Source organism: Pelodiscus sinensis, chromosome 17 (assembly GCF_052426305.1).
Source record: "Pelodiscus sinensis isolate ZL-2025 chromosome 17, ASM5242630v1, whole genome shotgun sequence".
Taxonomy (NCBI): Eukaryota; Metazoa; Chordata; order Testudines; family Trionychidae; genus Pelodiscus; species Pelodiscus sinensis.
This window is the reverse complement of record NC_143068.1, coordinates 34,693,878-34,716,597: the sequence shown is the minus strand read 5'-3', so window position 1 is coordinate 34,716,597 and position 22,720 is coordinate 34,693,878. Positions and strand designations below refer to the sequence as shown.

The 22,720-nt window shown below is 54.7% G+C and overlaps 1 protein-coding gene across 5 annotated transcripts in view; it reads right to left on the bottom strand.

Moving 5' to 3' along the window:
• The window catches only part of DNMT3B (DNA methyltransferase 3 beta), a 54,512-nt gene extending 41,166 nt beyond the window's left edge, over positions 1-13,346 (bottom strand). For 2 of the 5 annotated variants that reach the window (XM_089769767.1, XM_075900821.2), the window contains exons 1-3: positions 13,185-13,321; positions 2,840-2,996; positions 668-777 (exon numbers count right to left, since the gene is read on the bottom strand). In XM_089769767.1, the coding sequence (XP_089625893.1) occupies positions 668-777; positions 2,840-2,990 (261 nt within the window). In that variant the 5' untranslated portion in view covers positions 2,991-2,996; positions 13,185-13,321. Of the gene's footprint in view, positions 1-667; positions 778-2,839; positions 2,997-3,940; positions 3,960-3,985; positions 4,505-13,184 lie in introns of those variants that run through there. The other 3 variants (XM_075900822.2, XM_075900819.2, XM_075900820.2) reach the window with 3 other exon arrangements.
• Positions 13,347-22,720: the final 9,374 nt, after the last annotated feature.

Genomic DNA, 22,720 nt, shown 5'->3' with positions numbered 1-22,720 from the left:
AGCCGCATGGGCTGTTAAACCGCCACGACAGGGCCGGCCCACAACATTTTTGGCACCTGAGGCGGGGAGCTCAAAGGACGCCCCCCGGCCTCCTCGCTGCACCAGCAGCAGACACAATTTTCTACACTCTGGGTCCTAGTGGCTCCCTCCCCCCCCGCCCCAAGTCTGGCACCTGAGACGGCCGCCTCTGTTCGCCTCGTGGTAAGGCCGGCCCTGCACCACGAGCAGTGGTCATCGGCAATATTTTGCTGCCATGCCACCCTACAAAGCTTGGGCAGAGCCTGGGCGGGGGTCGGGGGGTGCTGGTGCCACCGCAGGCACTGAGCCTCCTCGGGCGCTCAGGCAACACGTGGACACTGGAGGAGGTGCTTGTCCACGGGGGTGGCTGCAGTGTTCAGTTGCCGGGGCACTCCCCTGGGCAGCTCTCCCGCTCCCACCTGGCTGGGGCACGGAGGCCTCGAACTCCTGGCCGATGAGCGCCCGACCCACCTTCCTTCGATGGGCTCTCGCTGAAGGGCTGGGGTCGGGGAGACGGGTTTGTCAGAACAGCCGCCAGCAAGAGGCGGGGACCCTTCTCTGAGGCCACCCGAAAACCTGCTGTGTGAAGCCCTTGGGACGCCCTCCAACGCAGAGCAGAGCACCACGTCCTGTGGGAGACAGAACTGACCTCCTGAGGCTCGCTGAGCTTCGCGGGCCAAGACAGGCCTTCCTTGGAGAGGCCTTCCTTGCCGGCCTTCTTGCGCCTAGCGGCCACGAGTCCTAGGTCCACCGCAGCATCTACAGGAAAGAAGGCTAGAGCAATCTCGCCCGCCGTCAGGGGCTCTGGAGGGGACCCGGCTACCTCAGCAAGTCCTGATTCGCGGCGGGCGCTCCCCCAGCGCCCGCCTAGGGAAGAAATTGGCCCCAGCTCTAACGTTCTTGACCTTCTCAGACCTCACTGCTGCAGGCCTGTGAACCCCCAGCATTAAAACCCGTAAGCTGGTGGTCCCCAAATCAGGAGGCTGCCTCAAAAATGGCAACAGGCTTTATTCTGCACGCGATCGGCACTGGGCCGGGCGGGGGGCAGTTAACTCAAACAGTCGGCGCATTTCGGCCGCGTCCTGTCCCCCCGCTACCCCGGATGTCAGAATCATTCACCCCACTTTGTGCACAAGGGAACCGAGGCACAGAAGGGAGGCGAGTCCGTTGGCAGAGTCTGGAATCGAACGCCGGTCTCTTGCGACTTTGTCCAGCACTCAGACCCCTTGACTGCACTGTCCTCTCCCCTGCCCCCGGACTAGAAACGTTCTCCTCTCTCTTTGGAGTCTGACCTAATCACCTCGCTCCACGAGCCGGGGGAATCTAGCCACCATGACAAGACTCTGAGAGAGTCGGGAGCGTGGGCAGCTAAGGATGTTCAAAAGTGTTTCTTTAGGTAAACGTGTCACTGCTGAAAAATGCAGCGGTTGCCTGTTTACACAGAGCTGGTGCGTGCAGGGCAGGCGGCTTCTAAGATGGCCGCCCGTGTGTACGGGCTCCTGAGGAGCCACCTGCCCCCCCACACTGCTGCCTCGGGGGGCCTGCGTGTAACCGTGACGGTTGGCCGACGAGTCCAGGCAACGCTCCTTCTGTGCGTACTGGGGAGCTGGCAGCCTCTGGGCAAGGCGGGGAGGGGAGGGGGACAGATCCGCACTCCCAGGAGGGGCAGGGCCTCGGGCTGCCTGGAGCCTTTCGAGGTGGCGGGAGCAGCCGGCACTACGCTCCGGCAGCCATTCCAAGGGCCCAGGGCTCCATCGGCTGCAGTAGCAGCAATGGCAGCCAGGAGCCTCGGGCTCTTTTGAATTGCCGGGCCCCAGAGCAACAGCCCCCTTTGCATACACCCCCCCCTTGGGCCTGTGTGCCTATTCGTTCATCCGCCATGTTGTTTGCTGGGTCACGTGACCCGGGAGGGCAAAACCTGGCCCATGGCTGCAGGCAACACCCAGCTTGCCACAGAAGCACGCGCGGCCACGTTTAGCGCCACTGCAATGCGCTCCACGGCTCAGAACCCACCGGGGGGAGGGGAGAGGCATTCTTCACTTGCGCAGCCCCCATGAAATGCATCCAGTGCACCCAACAACAGCGGCAAATCTGCCACCTTGCTCTTGCAAGGCCCACCTGGGACTCGGGATGTTAAATAGCGATTCGTTTACTAGTCAAGTAGTCGATGGAATTTCCATCATCTACTCGACTATTCGATAAGCACTTCCGTGTTCTGCCTTTGAAATGTACAGGAATCCCAGCGCGGGCTCTTGTGCATTTCAAAGTGGAAGCGCCCGCATGGAGCCTGGGGTGAGCAGGGGACTCAGAGTCCTGCGCTGGCCCCAGGCTCCACGCTGCGCTTCCTCTTTGAAATGCACCAGAGCCTCCACTGGGGACTCTTGTACATGCCAACGCAGGCATGCCGCCCGGGGTCTGGGCTCCAAGTGGTGCTGCCGCTTCGAAATGCCGCGCAGAGCCTGGGATCAGCGGGGGACTCCCCGGCTGACTCTGGGCTCCGTGCGGCACTGCCGCTTTTACATACCCCCTTCTTCTCCTCCCCTTCCCCCCACTGCTGATAGAGGCAGCAAGCGGGAGGAGAGTGACTAGCTGACTATCCTGTCGACTAGTCCTTTACATCCTACCTTGGAGCCAGGCAGCTCCCTCCCCAATCAATGGCAAAGCTGCCTTGGTCTCCCCTGGGGGCCTGGCACGGAGCAGAGCCCCGTTACAGAAGCCAGCCCCTTCAGGGCCCCGCCCCGCCCTGCGCCAGCGCTGTCTCTACGGGTAGCCTGAGCGAAGCGGGGCCCAGCCCAGGCTGCAAGCACAGCAAGAGACCGACCTTGTGTCTTGGGCTCCCGTTGGCTCCCGTTGGCTGCCAGAGCTGGGGGAGAAGCTTCGTCCTCCGCAGGGTCACTGCCGTCTCCGTTGACAAAGACCAGCTCTGCCTTGCCGTCTGCTTCTCCGTCGCCATGGCGCTGGTCTCTTTTCATGCTAGCCTGCGGACGGGACAGCGGGAGACATTTAGCCACCCGCTACACGCAGCCAAATAAAGCCCGAGAAAGGCAAACGGGGTGGCGTAACCTACTCAGCGCAGCCACCACTGAACGTCGGCCCAGCGGCTTTGCGAGGGCCTGGTCCCGATGCCCATGGAAGTGACTGGCTAGATGCCACTGACTTCACAGAACCCCAGGGCGGGCAGAGCCCTCAGGCGTCACCGGGTCCAGCCCCGGCCCAAGGCAGGACCAACCCAATTCAATCAACGCAGCCAGAGCTTGGTCAAGCCGGGACTTAAACACCCCTAGGGATGGAGATTCCACCCCCTCCCTCGGGAACCCAGCCCAGGGCTTCCCCACCCGCCTAGGGAAATCGTTTTTCCTAATCTCCAACCTAGACCTTCCCCACTGCAACTTGCGACCATTGCTCCTTGTTCCGTCACTACTGAGAACAGCCTCTCGCCAGCCTCTTTGGAACCTCCGGCAGGTAGCTGCAGGCTGCCACCAAATCCCCCCCACTCTTCTGCAGACGACATGAATGAAGGGCTTGAATGAATGCCACATCGGTTGCTGTCGGTACCCAATGCTGACGCCCATGGGTGCTCCCTTTCCCCTCGGCGGACTAGGCTTGAGATTCGGGAGCCAGGGGAAGCTTCTGCTCTTTGTCACTGGGTAGACCTGAGAGCAGCGCAGCTGGGAGCAGAGCGAACCCTGTTTCACGTCCCATCCGCAACCCAGAAACACATCGTGCCTCTTTCCTGCATCTCTCCCAGGAACCCCGGGGGGCGGCCACGGGTCCCAAGCGGCGTGGGTGCAGGGGCCCAGTGGCACTGCTAGTTTAATTGGGCAGGGGCCTTACTCCTGGGTGCGTCATTATTAATGGAAAAGGGTCTCTCGTCAGCCACCCCACGTGAACCGTCTGACCGAGTCCAGAGCCACGGGCCCACCTCACGAACGGTTTAACGGGGCGTACAGCCACCAGATGGCGTCACCTTTGCAAAGTGAAGAACGGCCAATGGCGGGCCCGATCCTGCTGCTCTTGAAGCAGCTGCTGTTCAATTCAGGATCTGCCCCATTCGGGATGAATAAAGCACATCCGCTTGAGGGGTGAGAAATGTGTCCTCGATGCCTCACTAGAAGCAGTAGGGTGAATTTCTGCCTCCTCGGTCTAACTTCCCCTTGTCCCACCAAAAGCAGCACCTCTTCCCAATCCACAAAGCAGGACACAGCTACTGGGTTTCTAAAGGACACAAGGTTTCAGGGTTGGGACGGATCCTGCTCCCAAGCACAAAATAACTATTAGGTTACTGGGCCTAATAGCTTATTCATTATCAAGCACCCAGCTCTTCTCCCATTGCATCCCAACCCAGGGGCTGCCGTTCCAAAGGGTTTTGCAGATTTCAGGAACTAATAAAACACCAGGGCTACGTCTAGACTGGCATGATTTTCCACAAATGCTTTTAATGGAAAAGTTTTCCGTTAAAAGCATTTTCGGAACAGAGCGTCTAGATTGGCACGGACGCTTTTCCGCAAAAGCACTTTCTGCGTAAAAGCGTCCGTGCCGATCTAGACGCGCTTTTGCACAAAAAAAGCCCCGATCGCCATTTTCGCAATTGGGGCTTTTTTGCGCAAAACAAATCTCAGCTGTCTACACTGGCCCTCTTGCGCAAAAGCTTTTGTGCAAAAGGACTTTTGCCCGAACGGGAGCAGCGTAGTATTTCCGCAAGAAGCCCTGATTTCTTACATGAGATCGGCAGTGTTCTTGCGGAAATTCAAGTGGCCAGTGTAGACAGCTGGCAAGTTTTTCCACAAAAGCAGCTGCTTTTGTGGAAAAACTTGCCAGTCTAGACACAGCCCACCAGCACATGGATAAAATTGAAAAAGAAAAAAACGACCAAAATATCTTCTTTACAGACCTAGCCAGTGAATTCACCAGGATTACGGTGGCATCGCCGAAGGCCCATTCGGACCCCATCACCCTTTTAGAAACCAATTATCGCTTTGGGCAAGTTGGTGATTTCTGTCTGGGAGAGTCGATTCCCCACACAATTGAATTCTCCGCACCTCCGCAGACATCCCAAGATACCCAGGGCCTCAAGTCCCTACGCAGGGTGCAGGCCACTAAGCTACAGTGATTTTTCAAATGGCAATTGGTTGTCAGAGTCTTCCTTTGTGTCTAAAGGCAGAGCCCTGCATTTCCAGACAGCTCCCCACGAGGGGGCATGCTTCCCCTGGAGCACACACATGCACGGGAACAAAGAGAGGCCCCCGAAGAATTCTGGGGAGGGCCCCGATCCCTGCCTGGAGCCCGATCCCATGCCACTGAGGCAGAAGCAGGGGGCGTTCTCCTGCCAGCCCAGCCAGAGGCCCCGGCAGCACCCTGGTGCACACAGCAGGGTCTGCTCTGCTCTGCTCAGCACTCAGCAGCGCGCATTGAGTCAACCAGAACGCCTCCTCATGGTCACAGACTTGCATCCTTCAGCTCGCCCTTGGGCCTCAGCAGGGGGGATGTCTGCTGGGATGTGCCATCCTGAACCAACACACAAAAAGACAGGCTGGGGAGGCAGGGGGGTTCTCTCTCTGACAATGTTCCTTAAAGTTTGTTGCCTAAGCCTGCCCAGCAATTCCCATGCAAGGAGAGGCATTGCACCTCACAGACTCAGAGACTTTAAGGTCAGAAGGGACCATTATGATCATCTAGTCCGACCCCCTGCACAGTGCAGGCCACAGAATCTCACCCACCCCTCCTAGAATAATCCTCAGCCCGGGCGACTCCTGCCCTTCGCCGGGTGCCCTTCCTTGGCTTGTTTCAGGGAACGGAAGCTCCCAGGCTGGCTGAGAAGCAGTCCAGGCCAAAGCCGCTTCCCCTGGACCAAGGAAGGAAGCCGCCTTGCTGTTGTGTAGCAGCCACAACGCAGCCCACGTGCTTCCCCACTGTAAACAGAGATGTAAAATCCCCTTTCACCGACGTGCCGAAGCACCTGCTGTTCCCACCGACTCAGAACTGGAGGCCCCTAATCACACAAACGCCCACGGACGTCCCTGGCATCCGGACCTAGCAGGCCCTAAGCTAGGAGCAGAGAGGTTCTGCGCCAACTGGGCCAGGCCACTCACGCCCTGCCCAGGTACAAGCTCAGTGCCCAGGATCAGAGCCCAATCAGGGGAATTTGGACTTTTGTTTGCCGGACTCTCTCAGCTTGGCCACAGACCCCGGTGGGTCGTCAGACAGGACACAAACAGTAGGAGGGGTTCTGCTTTCACCTCACCCAAGAAGCAAAATGGAGCCGTCTGGAAACTTGGGAGCTACAGACACACCCCCTCCCCACAAAGGCAGGAAAAGGTCAGGTTCTCCCGAGCAGCTCCAGGGTCCCTCACAGGAGTTCTGGTTACTACTAAGTATTAGGAGTTTATTGCTAGAGACAGGCAAGAACCTGAACTCGACCCAAACATCTTGATACCCGCCTCTACGTCCACATCCACATTTTCCAAAGTGACCTCTACCTCTGTCAGAGGGCTACCCCCCAATGCCGGCTCTGAACGGCCCTGACCTCCAGATGTCCAAATATCTGCAGCAGGGTTTTGCAGCCTAATCGGGACAGATCAGTACACAAATGTTCAAAGTCTGTAGTGGGCAGGAAGGACTTATTCCTGCTCCCATGCCTACAGAGGGCTTCTCCTCACAGCCAGCAAAGCTGCGTTTTGATCTTCCTACAGTGCATAGGCTACCCCAAGGGAGAACACGGAGAAGACCAGGCACTTGCATTTAACCAAGGCAGGTACATATAGGGCTGGCCTCAGTGAGCAGTAAATCAAAATAAAGTCCCCACTGTGTTTTCACCTCTGGCTAGATCATCTGAGGTTTAAAAAAAAAAAATAGCTTCTCAGCAGTGAAATTAGGCCCTGACCTTTACAATGCAGCAGTCTACAGCAACAGCCCCCCCAATGAAAGAGCTGGATTCTGTAATCCTTATTCCAACCAAGGTGCATTCTGGGCTGGTGCTGTACAAGGCCTCGGTATTTTTAAGAGGGCTGCGATTTCTCATGAGCATCCTAAGTCCATCTCCACCAGCTCTCTAAGGGGAGCTAACCCACCACAGCTACCTGGCCCACATGACTTTCAGAAAGGACTCTCCTTCACAGTGAGCCTTCGAGCTCAGGAACTCAGATATTCCCTTGGGCTGTGTCTACACTGGGCCACTTATTCCGGAAAATCAGCTGCTTTTCCGGAATAAGCTGCGAGCTGTCTACACTGGCCTTTGAATTTCCGGAAAAGCAACGACGTTGAACTGTACAAAATCAGCCGCTTTTCCGGAAAAGCTACGCTGCTCCCGCTCGGGCATAAGTCCTTATTCCGGAACACTGTTCCAGAAAAGGGCCAGTGTAGTCAGCCCAGTAGTCTTTTCCGGAAAAAAGCCCCGATCGCGGAAATGACGATCGGGGCTCTTTTCCGGAAAAGCGCGTCTACATTGGCCACGGACGCTTTTCCGGAAAAGCATCCTGCCAATGTAGACGCTCTTTTTCCGGAAATACTTATAACGAAAACTATTCTGTTTTAAGCATTTCCAGAAATTCATGCCAGTGTAGACACAGCCTTGGGGTCTTTCAGAATTTCATTGACAAGAACTTTTTTTGTTTGAAAGGAAGCGTTCTCCGACAGAGCCGGCGTCCCACCACCTGGGCTGGCATGAAGAGGTGCATATTTGCAGGGGCATGCTTCTGGGACATCCTCACACTGAGTTTTTAAAGATTTCATTCCACCTTTCAGGATGATTGGAAGAGGGTAGTAACCAACCGGTTCAAATGTGCAAAGCAAATTAAATGACAAAGACCTGGCCGGGGGGGGGGAGGAGGGGAGCCACCAATTCTGGGACTGCCAGCTCTGGCTTATGGTAGTCCATTACACCTAGGAAGGGAGGAAAAAGCTTTGATTCCAAACAGGATCTGCACCAGCCCCTGCACCAACCCGGCTGATTATCACCACAGGGGGCTTTTAACACCCTCTCCCAGTGTCTGCTCCCTGCACTTGCTCCCACTGAACACAAAGGTCCAGTGAATAGAAGAGACAGCGCTTTTTCCAACCACAAACTCGGTCCCCCAGGAACGAAGCATTACCCCAAACCTCCCCACCTTCTGCACATTCCTTCAGCATACACCGAGAGCAGTGTGTGTGTATAAAGTATACCCAACCATAAATCAAATTGTTACAAGATCCAAAGCTAAGCACCCCAGAGACAGAACAGACATGTGACAGTCACAGTAGCTTCATACATAACTGAGAAGACACTGGGACACTAGGACGAGGAGCACAAGGCAAGAACCTACCTAGAACAGAACAGAATAGTGCCAGGTCTTGGTCCCACTATTCAAAGCCTTCCAAGAGACTGGACCCAGCCACCGCCCACGAACCACGACCTTGCCCCCATACATCCCAGGAGACGTCCAGAGCCCAGTTTGGCAGCCCAGGCCATTTCAGGTTTGCCATGCTGGGTAAAGATCACGCTGCGCATATTCGTTGCTTGCAAAGCAGCACCAATGCTCCCCTGCCCAGAAGAGCACACCAGCCTGGCCTTCAATCCTGAAGCACTCCAGCTTTCCCGGGAAACTCTATTTCCAGGCCTTTCCTCCCTTCCCAGCCTGCTGGTTCCTCTAGGCCCCCTGTCAGCCACTGCTGATTCCTACAGCTTCAGGGATCTGGTTCCCACCCTCCCAGGAAAGGCCCTCGAGTTTGTTTCGGTTTTAATTCCAGAGGAAACAGAGTTGGGCGTCTCAGATCCATCTTCTCTGCAGATGCAGAAACTGCAATGGAAACAAACAGTCTGCAGCCTGTGCCTCTGTGTGCATATCAAAAAGGCCACAGGGAACCCTTTTGCATGATGGCCGGAATGTCAGCCATGACCCCAAACAGGTTTGAATGACAAAAAAAAAGGAATAGCTGATACTGATGGCTGAGTCCAGGTCTGCCCTGCTCTGAGCCATCGCCTCCCAAATGGCTTTTCATTCTCCCTAAAACAGTGGTTCTCAGCTCGTTTCAGTCCACGGACCACCAGGCCAATCAAAAAATGTTCGTGGACCACCTCCTTTTTGAAACATGATAAAAAAAGAGCAGACAATGAACATTTTGGTTTGAAATTTATTTCTTACTAACAGATTTTTGGTGCCTGCGTGTGACTTTGGACAATGTTCCTGTGGACCACCGAAAAAGTCACCAGGGACCACCAGTTGAGAACCACAGCCCTAAAAGAAAGCATTTCCCTCCAGTCCTGAGAAGTAAAGCGGTGGTTGGGATGTGCAGCTTCATAAGAAAAGGAACCAATTCTCACAGATGGGCTAGCTTAAAAAAACAACAACAGTCTCTTTCCTGCCCCACCCACTTCCTGCACCTGCTGCCAGTTTCCCCCTGACCCCCACAATCACAGGCTTGGAGATTTCCCCTCTTTGACCATTCCTGTCTTTAGTCTTTTTTTATTTCATTCTCTCCCACCCCTGCCCCTGCCCCAGTGTTCGCCTCAACCGTCTAGCGCATTAGCTACCTTGTCCACACTAGGATTTCACTAATGTGCTAGTTACCATGTGTCAGCTACAGTGTGGTGAAAAAATACCTTGTTGCCAAATGAAAACAAAGCCTCTGGGTTTGCTCTGCAGCAGCTACAGGCATGGCCACGCTTTGTTCTGCTGCATTCTCCTCTACCTACGTTCTTATACCATGCTCCTTCCCACAGCACCTGGGCATCTTCCAGTAATGCATTCAGCAATTGTGATGAACATCTGTCCCGTGTGATTTGGCCTGACTTCTCTACCCAGGGCAAATGCCCAGTGTGGAGAAGAGATGAATGAAGCAAGAAGTGGCAGGGGGTTGTGCCTGCTATGTAGAAAAAGTGCGTAAGTTTCCTGGGCTGTAAGCTGGTCCCCTTTCACCCATGCCAAATGCACACAAGCAACAGCACAAAGAGAAATAAAGTAAAGAAACCTCCCTGTTTCCATCCTTCCCTTCTGACTTCAATGCTATAGCAATAACCATAGCAACATCAGGATGGGCAGGCTGGGGCAGACCAAAGGGCCAGTGTCCTGTGACTGACCGATGCCAGATGCCCCAGAGGAAGTGAACAGCAGCCCCCTGATAAACAGGCCGGGGACACCACCCCTGCCCAGTAAACAAGCCAGGGCTACGTCTACACTGTCCCCTTTTCCAGAAGGGGCATGTTAATTTCAGTTATCGTAATAGGGAAATCCGCAGGGGATTTAAATATCCCCCGCGGCATTTAAATAAAAATGTCCGCCGCTTTTTTCCGGCTTTTAAAAAAGCCGGAAAAGAGCGTCTACACTGGCCCCGATCCTCCGGAAAAAAAGCCCTTTTCCGGAGGATCTTATTCCTACTTCAAAGTAGGAATAAGATCCTCCGGAAAAGGGCACTTTTTCCGGAGGATCAGGGCCAGTGTAGACGCTCTTTTCCGGCTTTTCTAAAAGCCGGAAAAAAGCGGCGGACATTTTTATTTAAATGCCGCGGGGGATATTTAAATCCCCCGCGGATTTCCCTATTACGATAGCTGAAATTAACATGCCCCTTCCGGAAAAGGGGCCAGTGTAGACGTAGCCCAGGGGTTTACGCAGAAATGGAGGAACTGGGTGTACCTGCGGAGAAGCGCATCCCCTACAGTTAGACCCGAGGAGCCTTCACTTTTTCCAGCCTCCTACTGTGTTCCTGGGGATCATTTTCTCTAACACGTGTTTGCCAACCACAAAGATCCTAACTTGCTGCTCTTCCCCAAGGGGTATCCACCCAGCTGCCTTCCCCATCCACCTGTGACTGATGCACGCTCCTCCAGAATGTATTGATCTCCCAGACACCACCCAGCCCCTTCCCCATGAGGTCACCACAGGAGTTCCTTCTACTTGGCCTTTGCGGGGACAAGGCAGAATAAACTGCAGTGTCTTTAATTGTGTCACCACCTGCAGGCTTTGCGCCTGGAACCTGCACTACCATCTCTCAACACTGAGGAATTCCCTCTCCCCTTCCTTCCCCTGGCCAGGGGTAACCTGATGCCCTACTAGCCAGCTGAGATCTGCTTTTAAAAGGTATTTCCAGGCAACAGAGCACAAAACCTGGAATGCATCCAAAGGCACTTGAGCCTGCAAATGCCAGATCTCAGGTCCCAGTGGGGAACCATTCCAGCTGGTACCCAGGGGTCCCAACTGAGCTCAGGGCCCTATTGTGCAAGGTGCTGTGCACATTCCTGGAGAGTGTTCCCTGCCCTCCACAGAGACTACTGTCTAACAGACAATGGAAGGGCTGCTAGCCCCATTTTACAGATAGGAAATTGAGGCCCAGAGGGATTTACCCGAAGTGGCATTCTGCTCTGCCCCCCGCCTCCCTTCCCCAGCCAGAACCAGCCCACAAGCAGCCAAAGAATTCCCCCCCGCCCCCGCCCCGTGGACACAGCACTGAGCCATGACAGACAGACACACTGCACTGCTTCCAACATGGCAATAAATACCCTGAACGGCAGTCTCACTGTTTGACCCATTCCTTAAGCCTACAGCTGAAAGAACCACCAACATCTACCTCTATGCATACAGTTTTGCATAGATAATCATTCCCAGAGGCAACCATCCGAAAAGGAGGCCACCCTGCGGTTCCTTTAAAAACATGGCCCTTTATTCCTGAATTCAGGCAACACAATGTAACAGAACGGCACATTGGGTACTAGCTCTGTCTGCGCCACTGAGTCATTGGGTGTCCTTAGGCAAGTTATTTAATCTCCGAGCCAAATTCGTTGTGACATTGGGTGCCAGCTAATCCCCCACACGAAAAGCCCAACTAGAAGTCTAGCCGAAGCGAGTACCAAGCTATGGGAGAGGGTAAATGTAGATTAACCAGTGACCTAAATAATGATTAAATTTACCCACCGGGCTGCCTCATGGGCTTTCTAAACCCACAGCTGGGGATGTATGAACATTCTCACCAGAACCCCCCCCCCAGCTCCTCCCTCCCCTTCCCCACGTGACTCATGCACCAGGGAAGCTCTTTTGGGAGCCTCGGGTTCCTATTGGCTGGCTCCAAGGCCAGCAGAGGCCATTGTGAGCATGGAGCCGGGAGGAGCCGGGCTGGCAGAACCCAGCCATGGGACTCCCCCCCCCCCATCCCCACCGCACAGCTCCACTTAGATGGTCAGGGAGGACTCCCCCAGCCCTGTAATCACTGAACAGAAATAACCCCCCGGTGAGTCTCTGTGTCCAGTCCCACCAGCCCCCCCGCTGCCCGCCCCATCTCCCACCAGCCCCCCCCCCCAAATACCCCTCTCCCAATACCAGCGCCGATCCCGGAGATCAGCCACATGGCCCCAGCGAACCGCCCCTGCCCCCAACCCAAAATAGCTGAAACATCCCCCTCCCCTCCGCAGCCATCCTGCCCTTCCCCTCCCTGGCCCTGGCGACCCAGACAAAGCCGGCGCTGCAGATGTTGGACCAGCGGCTACTGGATCCTGAGTGCGATCTCGAGTCTGCCCCCCAGCGGTGCTGTGCCCGGCTCGCCTCCCCCAGCCGGCTCCCTCCAGCAGTCCTGTGCCCGGCTCTGCCCCCCCAGACCGGCTCAGCCCCCCCAGCTCAGATCCTCCTCCCAGTTATCCCAACCCGCCCCCCCCGCTCAGATCCTCCCCCCAGTTGTCCCAGCCTGCCCCCCAGCTCCTTACCCCCCCCCGCTGTCCCCCCAGCCCGCCCCCCCTCCCAGACCCCCCCAGTTGTCCCAGCCCCCCGCCCCCCCGCTCAGACCCCCCCAGTTGTCCCAGCCCGCCCCCCAGCTCCTTACCCCCCAGTTGTCCTAACCCGCCCCCCAGCTCCTTGCCCCCCCGCTCAGATCCCCCCAGTTGTCCCAGCCCGCCCCCCCCCTCCCCCCTCAGATCCCCCCAGTTGTCCCAGCCCGCCCCCCCGCTCAGATCCCCCCCAGTTGTCCCAGCCCCCCCCCCCGCTCAGATCCCCCCAGTTGTCCCAGCCCGCCCCCCCCCCCCCCCCGCTCAGATCCCCCCAGTTGTCCCAGCCCCCCCCCCGCTCAGATCCCCCCAGTTGTCCCAGCCCGCCCCCCCGCTCAGATCCCCCCCCCCCAGTTGTCCCAGCCCGCCCCCCCGCTCAGATCCCCCCAGTTGTCCCAGCCCCCCCCGCTCAGATCCCCCCCAGTTGTCCCAGCCCCCCCCCACTCACATGGATGCAGCAAGTTCCGCTCCGGGATACAAAGTTGCAGCGATTGTTGCCGCCGCCGCCGGGCGGCTCCTCCCCCTCGGCCCGGCCCCGCCCCCCGCCCCCTGCCCGGCGCCGCTGGGGGCTCGGCCCCGACTCGCCGCCCGCCCGCCCGGCGCTGCTCGGGGCCCCGCGAGCCAGGCGCGACTTTCCCGGGTCGCGAATCGGAAACTGGCATCCGCAAGCTGCATTTACTTGGCGCTTTAACCCTCCGCGCGCCGGGAGCCCCTCCTGCGGCTGCTGCTCCGCCCCCAGGGCAGCCCCCGGGGCCGGCCCCTCCCCCTCCCCCCCCCCACCTGGGACAGAGCAACCCAGCAGCAATCGCCCCCCCGCCAACCCCCAGCTCCTGCCAGCCCCCAGCAGCAATCGCCCCCCCCCCGCCAACCCCCAGCTCCTGCCAGCCCCCAGCAGCAATCGCCCCCCCCCCCGCCAACCCCCAGCTCCTGCCAGCCCCCAGCAGCAATCGCCCCCCCGCCAACCCCCAGCTCCTGCCAGCCCCCAGCAGCAATCGGCCCCCCCCCCCCCAGCTCCTGCCAGCCCCCAACAGCAATCGCCCCCCCCCCGCCAACCCCCAGCTCCTGCCAGCCCCCAGCAGCAATCGCCCCCCCCCCCGCCAGCCCCCAGCAGCAATCGCCCCCTGCAAGCCCCCAGCAACAATCACACCCTGCAAGCCCCCAGCCCCTGCAAGCTCCCAGCAACAATCACACCCTGCAAGCCCCCCAGCCCCTGCAAGCCCCCAGCAACAATCACACCCTGCAAGCCCCCAGCCCCTGCAAGCCCCCAGCAACCATCGCACCCTGCAAGCCCCCAGCCCCTGCAAGCCCCCAGAAGCAATTGTCCCCTGTAAGCCCCCAGCCCCAGCAAGCCCCCAGAAGCAATTGTCCCCTGCAAGCCCCCAGCCCCAGCAAGCCCTCTCACTTGCACTAGGCACTGCCCAGGCTTCCGCACCAGCCGTGCAGGCCGTCGTTGCCTTTGGGAGCTGGACAAAGAACAAGGCCCGTGCTTCCTTTGCTACAGGGGGGCGTCCCCATGCAAAGGGCTCAGAGCTGCCCCCTTCTCTGCTCACCTTTGGGGCCCTGCCTGGCTGTGCAGTTAAAATCTCTTTGGGGCATGGAGCGCCTCCCCTCCCTGGTCCTCCACAGCCCTGTGGCCACTGCAGAAGCAGAATAAATAAGCAGTGACCTGCATGATGCCGCTGTGTAAATCCACGGCAGGCCCACGCCTGGCATGCAGGGTGCAGTTCCAGTTGCCCCATCTTGAGGAAGATCTATTGGAAGTGGAATAGGCACAGAGAAGGGCAGCAAAAATGACTGGGCAGGGGGGAGAGAGCTTACATCTGGGGTGAGATTTAAAAAGACTGGCTAGAGTAACACGTCCCCCATGATCCACACTTCGCGCAGCTACAGCAGCTGAGGATTTCAAAGCAGCTTTCGAACCTTAATGCAGCCGCAGGACACATTCAAAATCCTCCTGACAAGCTAAGCTGGGCTGGCCAACATTTCAAAAGGGACAGAGCTTTGGAAGTCTGTGCGAGAGAGACATGTTGTGCCCTGTTTCAGGCCAGAACCGGGCACTGGGGTTTAATTCCCCACGTCTAATTGCCATTATTTTCTGTTCCTGATTCACCGGCAGGGTGCTACCAACCTGTAAGAGACAGGAATATTTTTTTCCCCTATTTCACAGAAGAGAACCCTTTAGCCAAGGTAACCGAAACCCCTGGTAGAACTGAGACTCCAGCTCCAAGACCTTTCTTCCACTTCACACAGAAGACAGATGAAACAATGCAGCTGCAGATTCAAAATATGCAAACCTAGTCCTGGATAACCCTTCAGAAACACTGGAGATTTCAATAAACAAGCAGCCCCTTAAACCTGTGTCTAATTTGTCCTGTGGTGGGAGATTAAACCCAGGCAAATAGTGGGTTTGTTTGTTTTTTCAAATTTGGAAAAAAAAATATCACGAGCCAAGTATCATGGGCCAGCAGCCACTTGGGGAGGGGTGAGGCAATGGTCACAATGGGGAAGCGGGGCTCTGGCGGGCACAGGAGAGGCAGAGCTCTGGGTGGAAGAGGCGGGGCTGGGGGCTTGCCTCCCCCCGACACCCCCTGTCCGTGCCCCCAACCACAGCAACACTACTGGGTAAAATGCACAGGTGTTTGCATCTGTTTCTCAAAGGGAGTTTGTTTGTGGCTCAGAAGAGAAGGGTCACGCTTTGCAAGAGGGTTGGTAATTAACCCTTTACAGAGCTTTCCGATATGCTTGGTTCATTAATTCAGCTACTCCTGCCCAAGACCCCAGTCCCATGGGCAATGGGTGAAACTGGGCTGGGAGAGGCAAGCTCCCAACCCCAACCCTTCCTCTGAGGCCTCGCCCCTTCTGCCGAGACTCCGCCTCCCACAGGAGCCAAACCGTTTCTCCGCCCCCCCGCCACGGCCCCCCCCCCCCCACATAGCACGGGGAGGGAGGGCACAGTCCTAGCCTCCCCATCACCAGAGCATGGGGGTAGGTGGGCACTGGGGGCAGCAACACTCCGCCCCCAGTATCCGTTTAGCAGGTGTTCCGGGGTGCAGCATGGGCACAGCCGAGCTGGTGGTTTGGGAAGTCAATGCCGTCCCCGGCCTCGCATACCTGCCACCCATGCCTGATCCTACTGCTTCTTCCAGGCAGACGGACCCCATGCCATGCGCTCTCCAGCGTTGCTCCACCCAGAGCCCTGGCTCCGTCTGCCTGGAAGGAGTTGAAAGTGAGGGTCTTAGAGCTGAGTTTCCCTCCATGTCCATCTCAGGGTGATACCCGGAAGTGGAATTACATTTGCACAGAGAGTAGCGCTCCGGTCACTCGGCCCTCCCTTTGAATATGTGGCGCCCACACCCCCCCCCCCAGCTGAACGAGGCACAGCCCTCAAGGCAAAATGACACTGAATCGGAGTCGATAGTGCACTCGGACTGAAAGGCGCACGCCCTCAGCTCTCCCCACAGCTGCATGCACCAGCCCTCCCCAGAACAACAGGCGCAAGACCTGGCGACACCCACTGCTCCCATCACCAGCACCCCCCACAGTGCATCTTTCGAGATCTTGGGGTCCCACACTTGCCTATGACAGCATGCGGGGCACCTCACCCAGCGCACAAAATGCCCAATAACAGCAAGGTGGGTGAAACCAGACAGTGATGATGCACTTGAATGGCCTCCCCCAGGAAGAGGACAAAAGACAAAGACACCCTGTGGTCCGGGAGCAAGCCCTTTTCACACAGCGGCCCCACTCTGTCTGGCCTGCCTCTCCTCAGCCTCACAGGAGCCCTGCAAGGCACGCTCAGGAGGAGCCTGGGAGCTTAAACTCATAACTGCTAGACACTAAGGGCACGTCTACACTGCACCGTTGCTCAAAAGAAGATACGGCGCACATGGAGTCTCTTATTTCAATGCTATTTTGAAATAGCTTATTTTGTCATTTGGCGCTCTCTACCCAGCACCAAATTTCAAGCTAAAGTGCACTTCCGAAACATCCCTTACTCCTCCTCCTAGAATAAGGTGAACAGGGACGTCGGAATAGGGAGCCTGAAATAACAGGTTTGCTATGAAGACTTTGGATAGCTATTTCGAGATACTCCAATCTCCTGAAATAGCATTGTGGTGTACGAGTACCCTAAAAGTCACAGCCTGAACAGAGATACTGGATTTATGGCTTATTACAACCACCGGTAACCCTCTAACTAGAGCTGTGCGCAGATACAAAAGTTATATCCGCATCTGCAAAAATGATCTGTGGATATCTGCATCCACATGTGCAGATCCCCGTGAATATAAAGTGAATATCCACAAATTTCCAGGGTTCTAAATACAAAATTTGTAACCACCTCCGTACCCACAAAAATGACCCGGGGATATCTGCATACACATCTGCAGATGCATATAAAGCGGACGTCCGTGGATTTGCAGGCCTCTACTTCTAACACCTTTTTTTTTTTTTTGGTCCTATGACTGCAGAGATGTTAACAGATCAGGCCACTTCACCTCGAATGGTCCCTTAAAATAAGTGCTACGTAACCTAAACGATCTGTTCCACCTTGTATTGAGCTGAGACACTCAGAGCCCCTTTCCCAGCCCTGAAGCAGAGCTCTGTGTACGCTTGAAAGTTTGTCTCTCAACATCAGAAATGGGTCCAATAAAAGAGATTATATCATTGCCCTTGTCTCTCTAGTAACCATTTCCATGTGCCCTTCCATGTGTCACTCTGTCATCCCTGACTAGGGATGTTAAATATCATTTAACTGAATCGTCGAGTACCCTTGTGAATTCTTATCAGTTACTCGTCTATTCTGTAGTCCCCAGGGTGGGGCCAGCAGTCGGGAGCCCCCTGCCACTCCTTGCTGCTGCCTCTGTATCAGAGACAGCAGCGTGGGGTGCCAGGCAGGAGCTGGTCTGCAAAGGGAGCCAGTTTAAAAACCAGCTACCGTCATGGACTGGCTGCCTGTATCAGGGCAGCAGCACAGGGTGGCAGCAGCTCCTGTCTCGGGTGGGTCTGAATTCTCAGACCCAGAATGAGCCAGAACTGCCTGCCCGCCTGGCTCCTAATACACTTGAAATGCAGAGCCGCAGCTAGGCTAGCCAGATCCTTTCAACAAAAATCCTGAACATGGCAAACTTGGTTGAGCAAAAAAAACCAAAAAACAGGAGACCGAAGTTGTTGAGGGAAAAAAAAGTCACTGTGCCTTTAAATGGCTCCGCAGGAAAAATTGTCCCTGCCGGGCGTCCATCCGAAGGAAACAGGAAATACCGGAAATGTCATGTGTCCGGTATTTTCTGGTTTTTTTTATCAGACGGGAGACCTGAAAACCGGACACCTGGCAACCCTAGCCACAGCAGGGGTAGGTCCCAGACCCGGCCTGAGCCCAGCACACAGGGATCTGGGCTGCCCAGCGTAGCAAGGAAGGAGGTGCAGGGATTGGCAGGGCAGCGAGGCTGGTGGCAAGGGAACATCGCCAGGAGGCCGGTGGCTGGCACAGGTTGTGGGGAGCAGGTAACAGGGGAGCCAGATATGACCTCCCCATGTCCAGCAAAATCCCTCATCCAGGACTGGTCAGGCCCCAAGTGTACCAGACCAGGGACGTCCCACCTGTAGTGTGAAAAAGTTATCAAAAAGTTGAAACTAGAGTGTTCCGGGAAAGTGAGTATTAGCAAGGCCAATATGAACCAGTGTTATGCCACTGTTATCTTGTGGTTACAAGAGATCTAAGCGAGGGTTTCGTGTTTTTGAGAACCGTGAATGTTCTGTTCCCATGCTATCTACATTGATAGTATGGGAAGGACATTGGTGAAGATGTTAATTTAAACAATCTGTAATTAAAGAGCCAATAAGAAAGTGGGTGGAAATATAATTATGGTAAAGGGCAGTTTAATGTTAATTAGTTTTATAACGAGTGTAAAAGGAGTAGCTCTGCCAGATTGCAAGTGAGCGCCAATTAACATCCAAAGCATACCATTAGTTGCCAGGCTAACACTTCATTCTGTTGTCAGCCGAGGGATCACTCACTGATCCCCTATTTTGCCGTGGAGTGTCAGTGCGGTGGTGCTATTGCATAAGCCGTAACTGTCTTCCTTTTAAATACAGTTTGGTTGTGTCATTCCAAGTGTCATGCAGAGCTCCACCACTAAACACATTTTTTGTAACCGACCTAAACCTCAAACCCGAAAACTAAGTTGGCTTGGTTGCAGCCTTCTCCTTAACAACTTAATATTCATTGGGGGCGTTTCAATATGAAGTTTAAAAAAGGTTATGTCCCATTAGTCTTTTTTTCCTCTAGATTAAACATGCCTAATTGTTTTAACTTTCCTCACCAGTCAGGAATTCCAAACCTTTGTCAGTTTTGGTGTTTACCGCCAGACTCTCCAATGTAGCCATATCTTTCCTGAAGTACGGCACCTAGCGCTGGATGAAACACTGCCAACCAGTGCTGAGGAGAGCAGGACAATGTCTTCCGTGTTTTACATACAACACTCCTATTAATAAACCTTGGAATGAGATTAGACCTTTTCACAACTGCGTCCTATTTTTGACTCATATTCAATGTATCCACTATAAAGCCAGATCTTTTCCAGCAAGGCTACTACCTAGTCAGTTATTATTCCATTTTGTAGTGGTGCATTGGAATTTCTTTTCCCTTCCTAAATGTTCTGCTTTGCATTTGTCTTTATTGAATTTCAACTTGTTGATTTCAGACCAATTCTCTAATTTTCAAGTCCATTCTCAGTTCTAATCCTGCCCTGCAAAGGGCTTGCAACCCCAGTCCTCTTGGTATCTGTGACCGGGAGTTCCATATTTTTTATGGGAATATGCTTATGAAAATGAATATAACCTAATGAAACATGCTTTATGCAAGATACTTCATGTGAGATATCATTGGAAAGGTTGCAATCTGCTGAATATGATTATCCCATTTGCATGCATGTATTATTTTTCTAGTTCAAGTTAAAAATATTGAACTGTGTATCTGCTCCATATTCGCTGCTTTGGGTTTACATTTCAGGGCTGTGATAGCCCACTAGCAAGAAACAATGGAGCGTAACCTTCCTGCAGATGTGTGGATCAGCCCTTGACGTATGGAGCCATGGGCCTTGCAGAGTCATATGACCATGTCACCTGATACTGGGATCCATCTTGGATGCTGGATTTTTCCATAAGCGCAGAAGGAATGTTTAGACACAAAGGATTCCTGCCTTCTGCAAAATGTATTTACGGATGGGGAGTGGGGTAATCCAAGTCATCAGTTCTCCCTCCAGTGCCGGATTTATGCACCAAATAAACTACAGTTTAGGGCCTCAGATTATGAGGGGCCTCCAAATAAAAAATGACTAGTTTTTAGTTGCATCCTCGCCTATGTACCGATAGATATGGAAATAGCAAACTTTATTATTTCTATTGTCGCTGTCCCTGCTGTTAGGATAATACACATTTTTTTGTAACGCTATGGCACCTCTTAAACTTGACATAGCCTCGGGCAGGAGGCTGGATCTGGCCCACCTAACACTTCAATCCGGCCCACGGAGGGCATCTGGCCGCTTTCTATTTATAGCCTGCTGCCCATGCCACCAAATTTTCAGGCCGTGGCTCAGGCAGCAGAATCCTATTTAAAGGGGTCACAACTTCCAGTCTCAGCGGTACCTCGGTACTTCTTTGGTACTGGAACAGCCTCCCTGTATCTCACTGACCATCCAGCCCATTTCAAAGCGCCTCTGAGAAAAACCGCTCTGCCCACCTCCCCAGCCTGCTCTTCCCTCGCCGTGCAGGTCGTATGAAAGATGCGACACAAACGAAAGCTGCAGTGTGTCGTTCTGAATGGCAACGGAACGATACACTCTGCCTTTACTGTCCCTGTGAGGTGACATGTAGGTCTAACTCTGTTCTGCCTGCATGAAAGTGCCCTCCTGCTACCTCACGTAAGCCCTGGCCAGTGGCAGCCCGGTAATACAGGTGATCTAGATGGTTGCCTAGAGCACCAAGATAAACGGCTGTTGAGGGCTTTGGAGGCGGGGGCACCGATCGCGCACCGATCGCGCGTTTTACCTAGGGCGCCAGTTGCCGGCAGCTCATCTAGGGCCACTCCTGGCCCTGGCCCCTTGCCTCAGATCAGAGCAGGGCTGGCAGGCACTTCACGGTAGCTAGGAAGTGTTATTTCTCCTACACGATGGTTCCTGTGGGCTGGGCAGGACTGTGTAATACAGCCCTTTAATTACTAACAAAGTTAAAAATAAGACCTCTCTTTAATTGATCCTTCCAGCAAGACTGTACAAGCCAGTATTAAGCCCTCCAAAGAGGCAGGTACCTAAAGGAAAATCATCAAGGCAGCTCGGAAGAACCAGACCACAAATCTCCTTGCCTCCAGAGAGAGACTAGGAATGTGGCAACTGGGAGCCTAACCGGAAGAGACTGGGGCTCGTTGAATGGCAGCTTTGGGTTTCTGGAGCATTTACTGCTCAGCTAGTCTTCTCTTCTGAGCTGGGGGCCCCAGAGCCCTTGGCGAACAGGAATTCGTTCTTACGACTCTGGCGAGTGTCGCCGTCCCCACGGCACAGATGAATAAACTGGGTTCAAAAAAGACCTAGATAAATTCAGGCAGGGTAGGTCCAACAATGGTGGCCACCACGGCCCCCCCAGCTTTTGGGGGCCCTCGCAGCGGCCACCTCAATCATCGGATGGATGGGCTGGTCCCCCATGTTGACCATGGTAGCCTGCGGAAAGGGATGCAATGCAGGGGAGGGGAGAGCAGGGGTAGGAAGGGGCAGGCTTGGGGAAAGAGTGGAATGGGGACGGGGCCTGTTGAAAGGGTTTTGCCCTGTGTCCCACACCAGGCTCACTGGTGGGACAGAGCTGCCGTAGCCCCCACACCTCCCTAGGCATGGCCCTGGCTGCCAGGATGAGCGGGGGTGGTGTCCCCATCCTCTGATTGTCAGAAGCAGAGAATGGGCAACAGGGGGTGCATCACGTGGTGATTCCCTGTTCTGTTCATTCCCTCTTGGGGCATCTAGCATTGGCCACTGTCGGCAGCCAGGACAAGAGATTTGCCCAAAGTAGCTCAGCAAGTTAGTGACAGAGCTGGAAGCAGAACCCAGGAGCCTTTCCGCCACTGCCCTCAACGCTGCCAAAACTGGGCTAAACGTTATGTAGCTGTGCGGTGCCATATTCCTAACAATTGGCTTCTGCAGAAGGTTGTGATCTTGCATGGGATGACGGGATCCAGGGATTAGCCTGGAGGAGGAGCTGAAATCCCAAGGAGCAAAAACCTTGTTGGCATAAGTTTCCTGGTGTGAGCTCCCCGAAAAGTTGTTTCCAATTTCTCTATGGACAGGAAAGGGCTTCCTAGATTCACAGATTGCAGGGCCAGAAGGGACCATTGTAATCATCAGGTCTGACCTTCTATGTTAGACAGGCCAGAGAACTTCCCCAAAACAATTTTTAGAGCAGATCTCTCAGAAGAATGTGTCTAGCGGCTAGGGCGTGCTTCCTGGCCAGGAGACAAATGAGCACGCTCTGCTCAAGCAACTGCCCTAAAAAGAGTAACGCTGTGCTAGCTGCCCACGTACAGGCCCATGGAGCCAGGCAGGCTTGCACTGGGGTGGCTGCAATGTTCGCACTGCAATGTTTTGAGCCTTAGCTTGAACAGAGCTAGTACCTGTCTGCCACATGCACTGGGAGACGTGAGACACGCTTCCAGCTGCAGTGTAGGACTCTTAGGGGCACATGTATTCACCAAGATCTACCCCAAACTGCATGGGTGGTCTGATCCTTGAGTCTGGATGTCAGGATATTAGAGTTTTATTCCTGACTCGCTGACCGAAGCACTCTGTGATTCTCAGCAAATCATGTCATAATTAATACCTCTGTGCCTCAATTTTCCCATCCAGAAAATGGGAATAATATTTCCCTACTTTACAGAGGTGTTGCGAGGCTATATTCATGAATGTTTGGTTACCATCAAAGGGCAAAGTATTGTGTATGGCATTT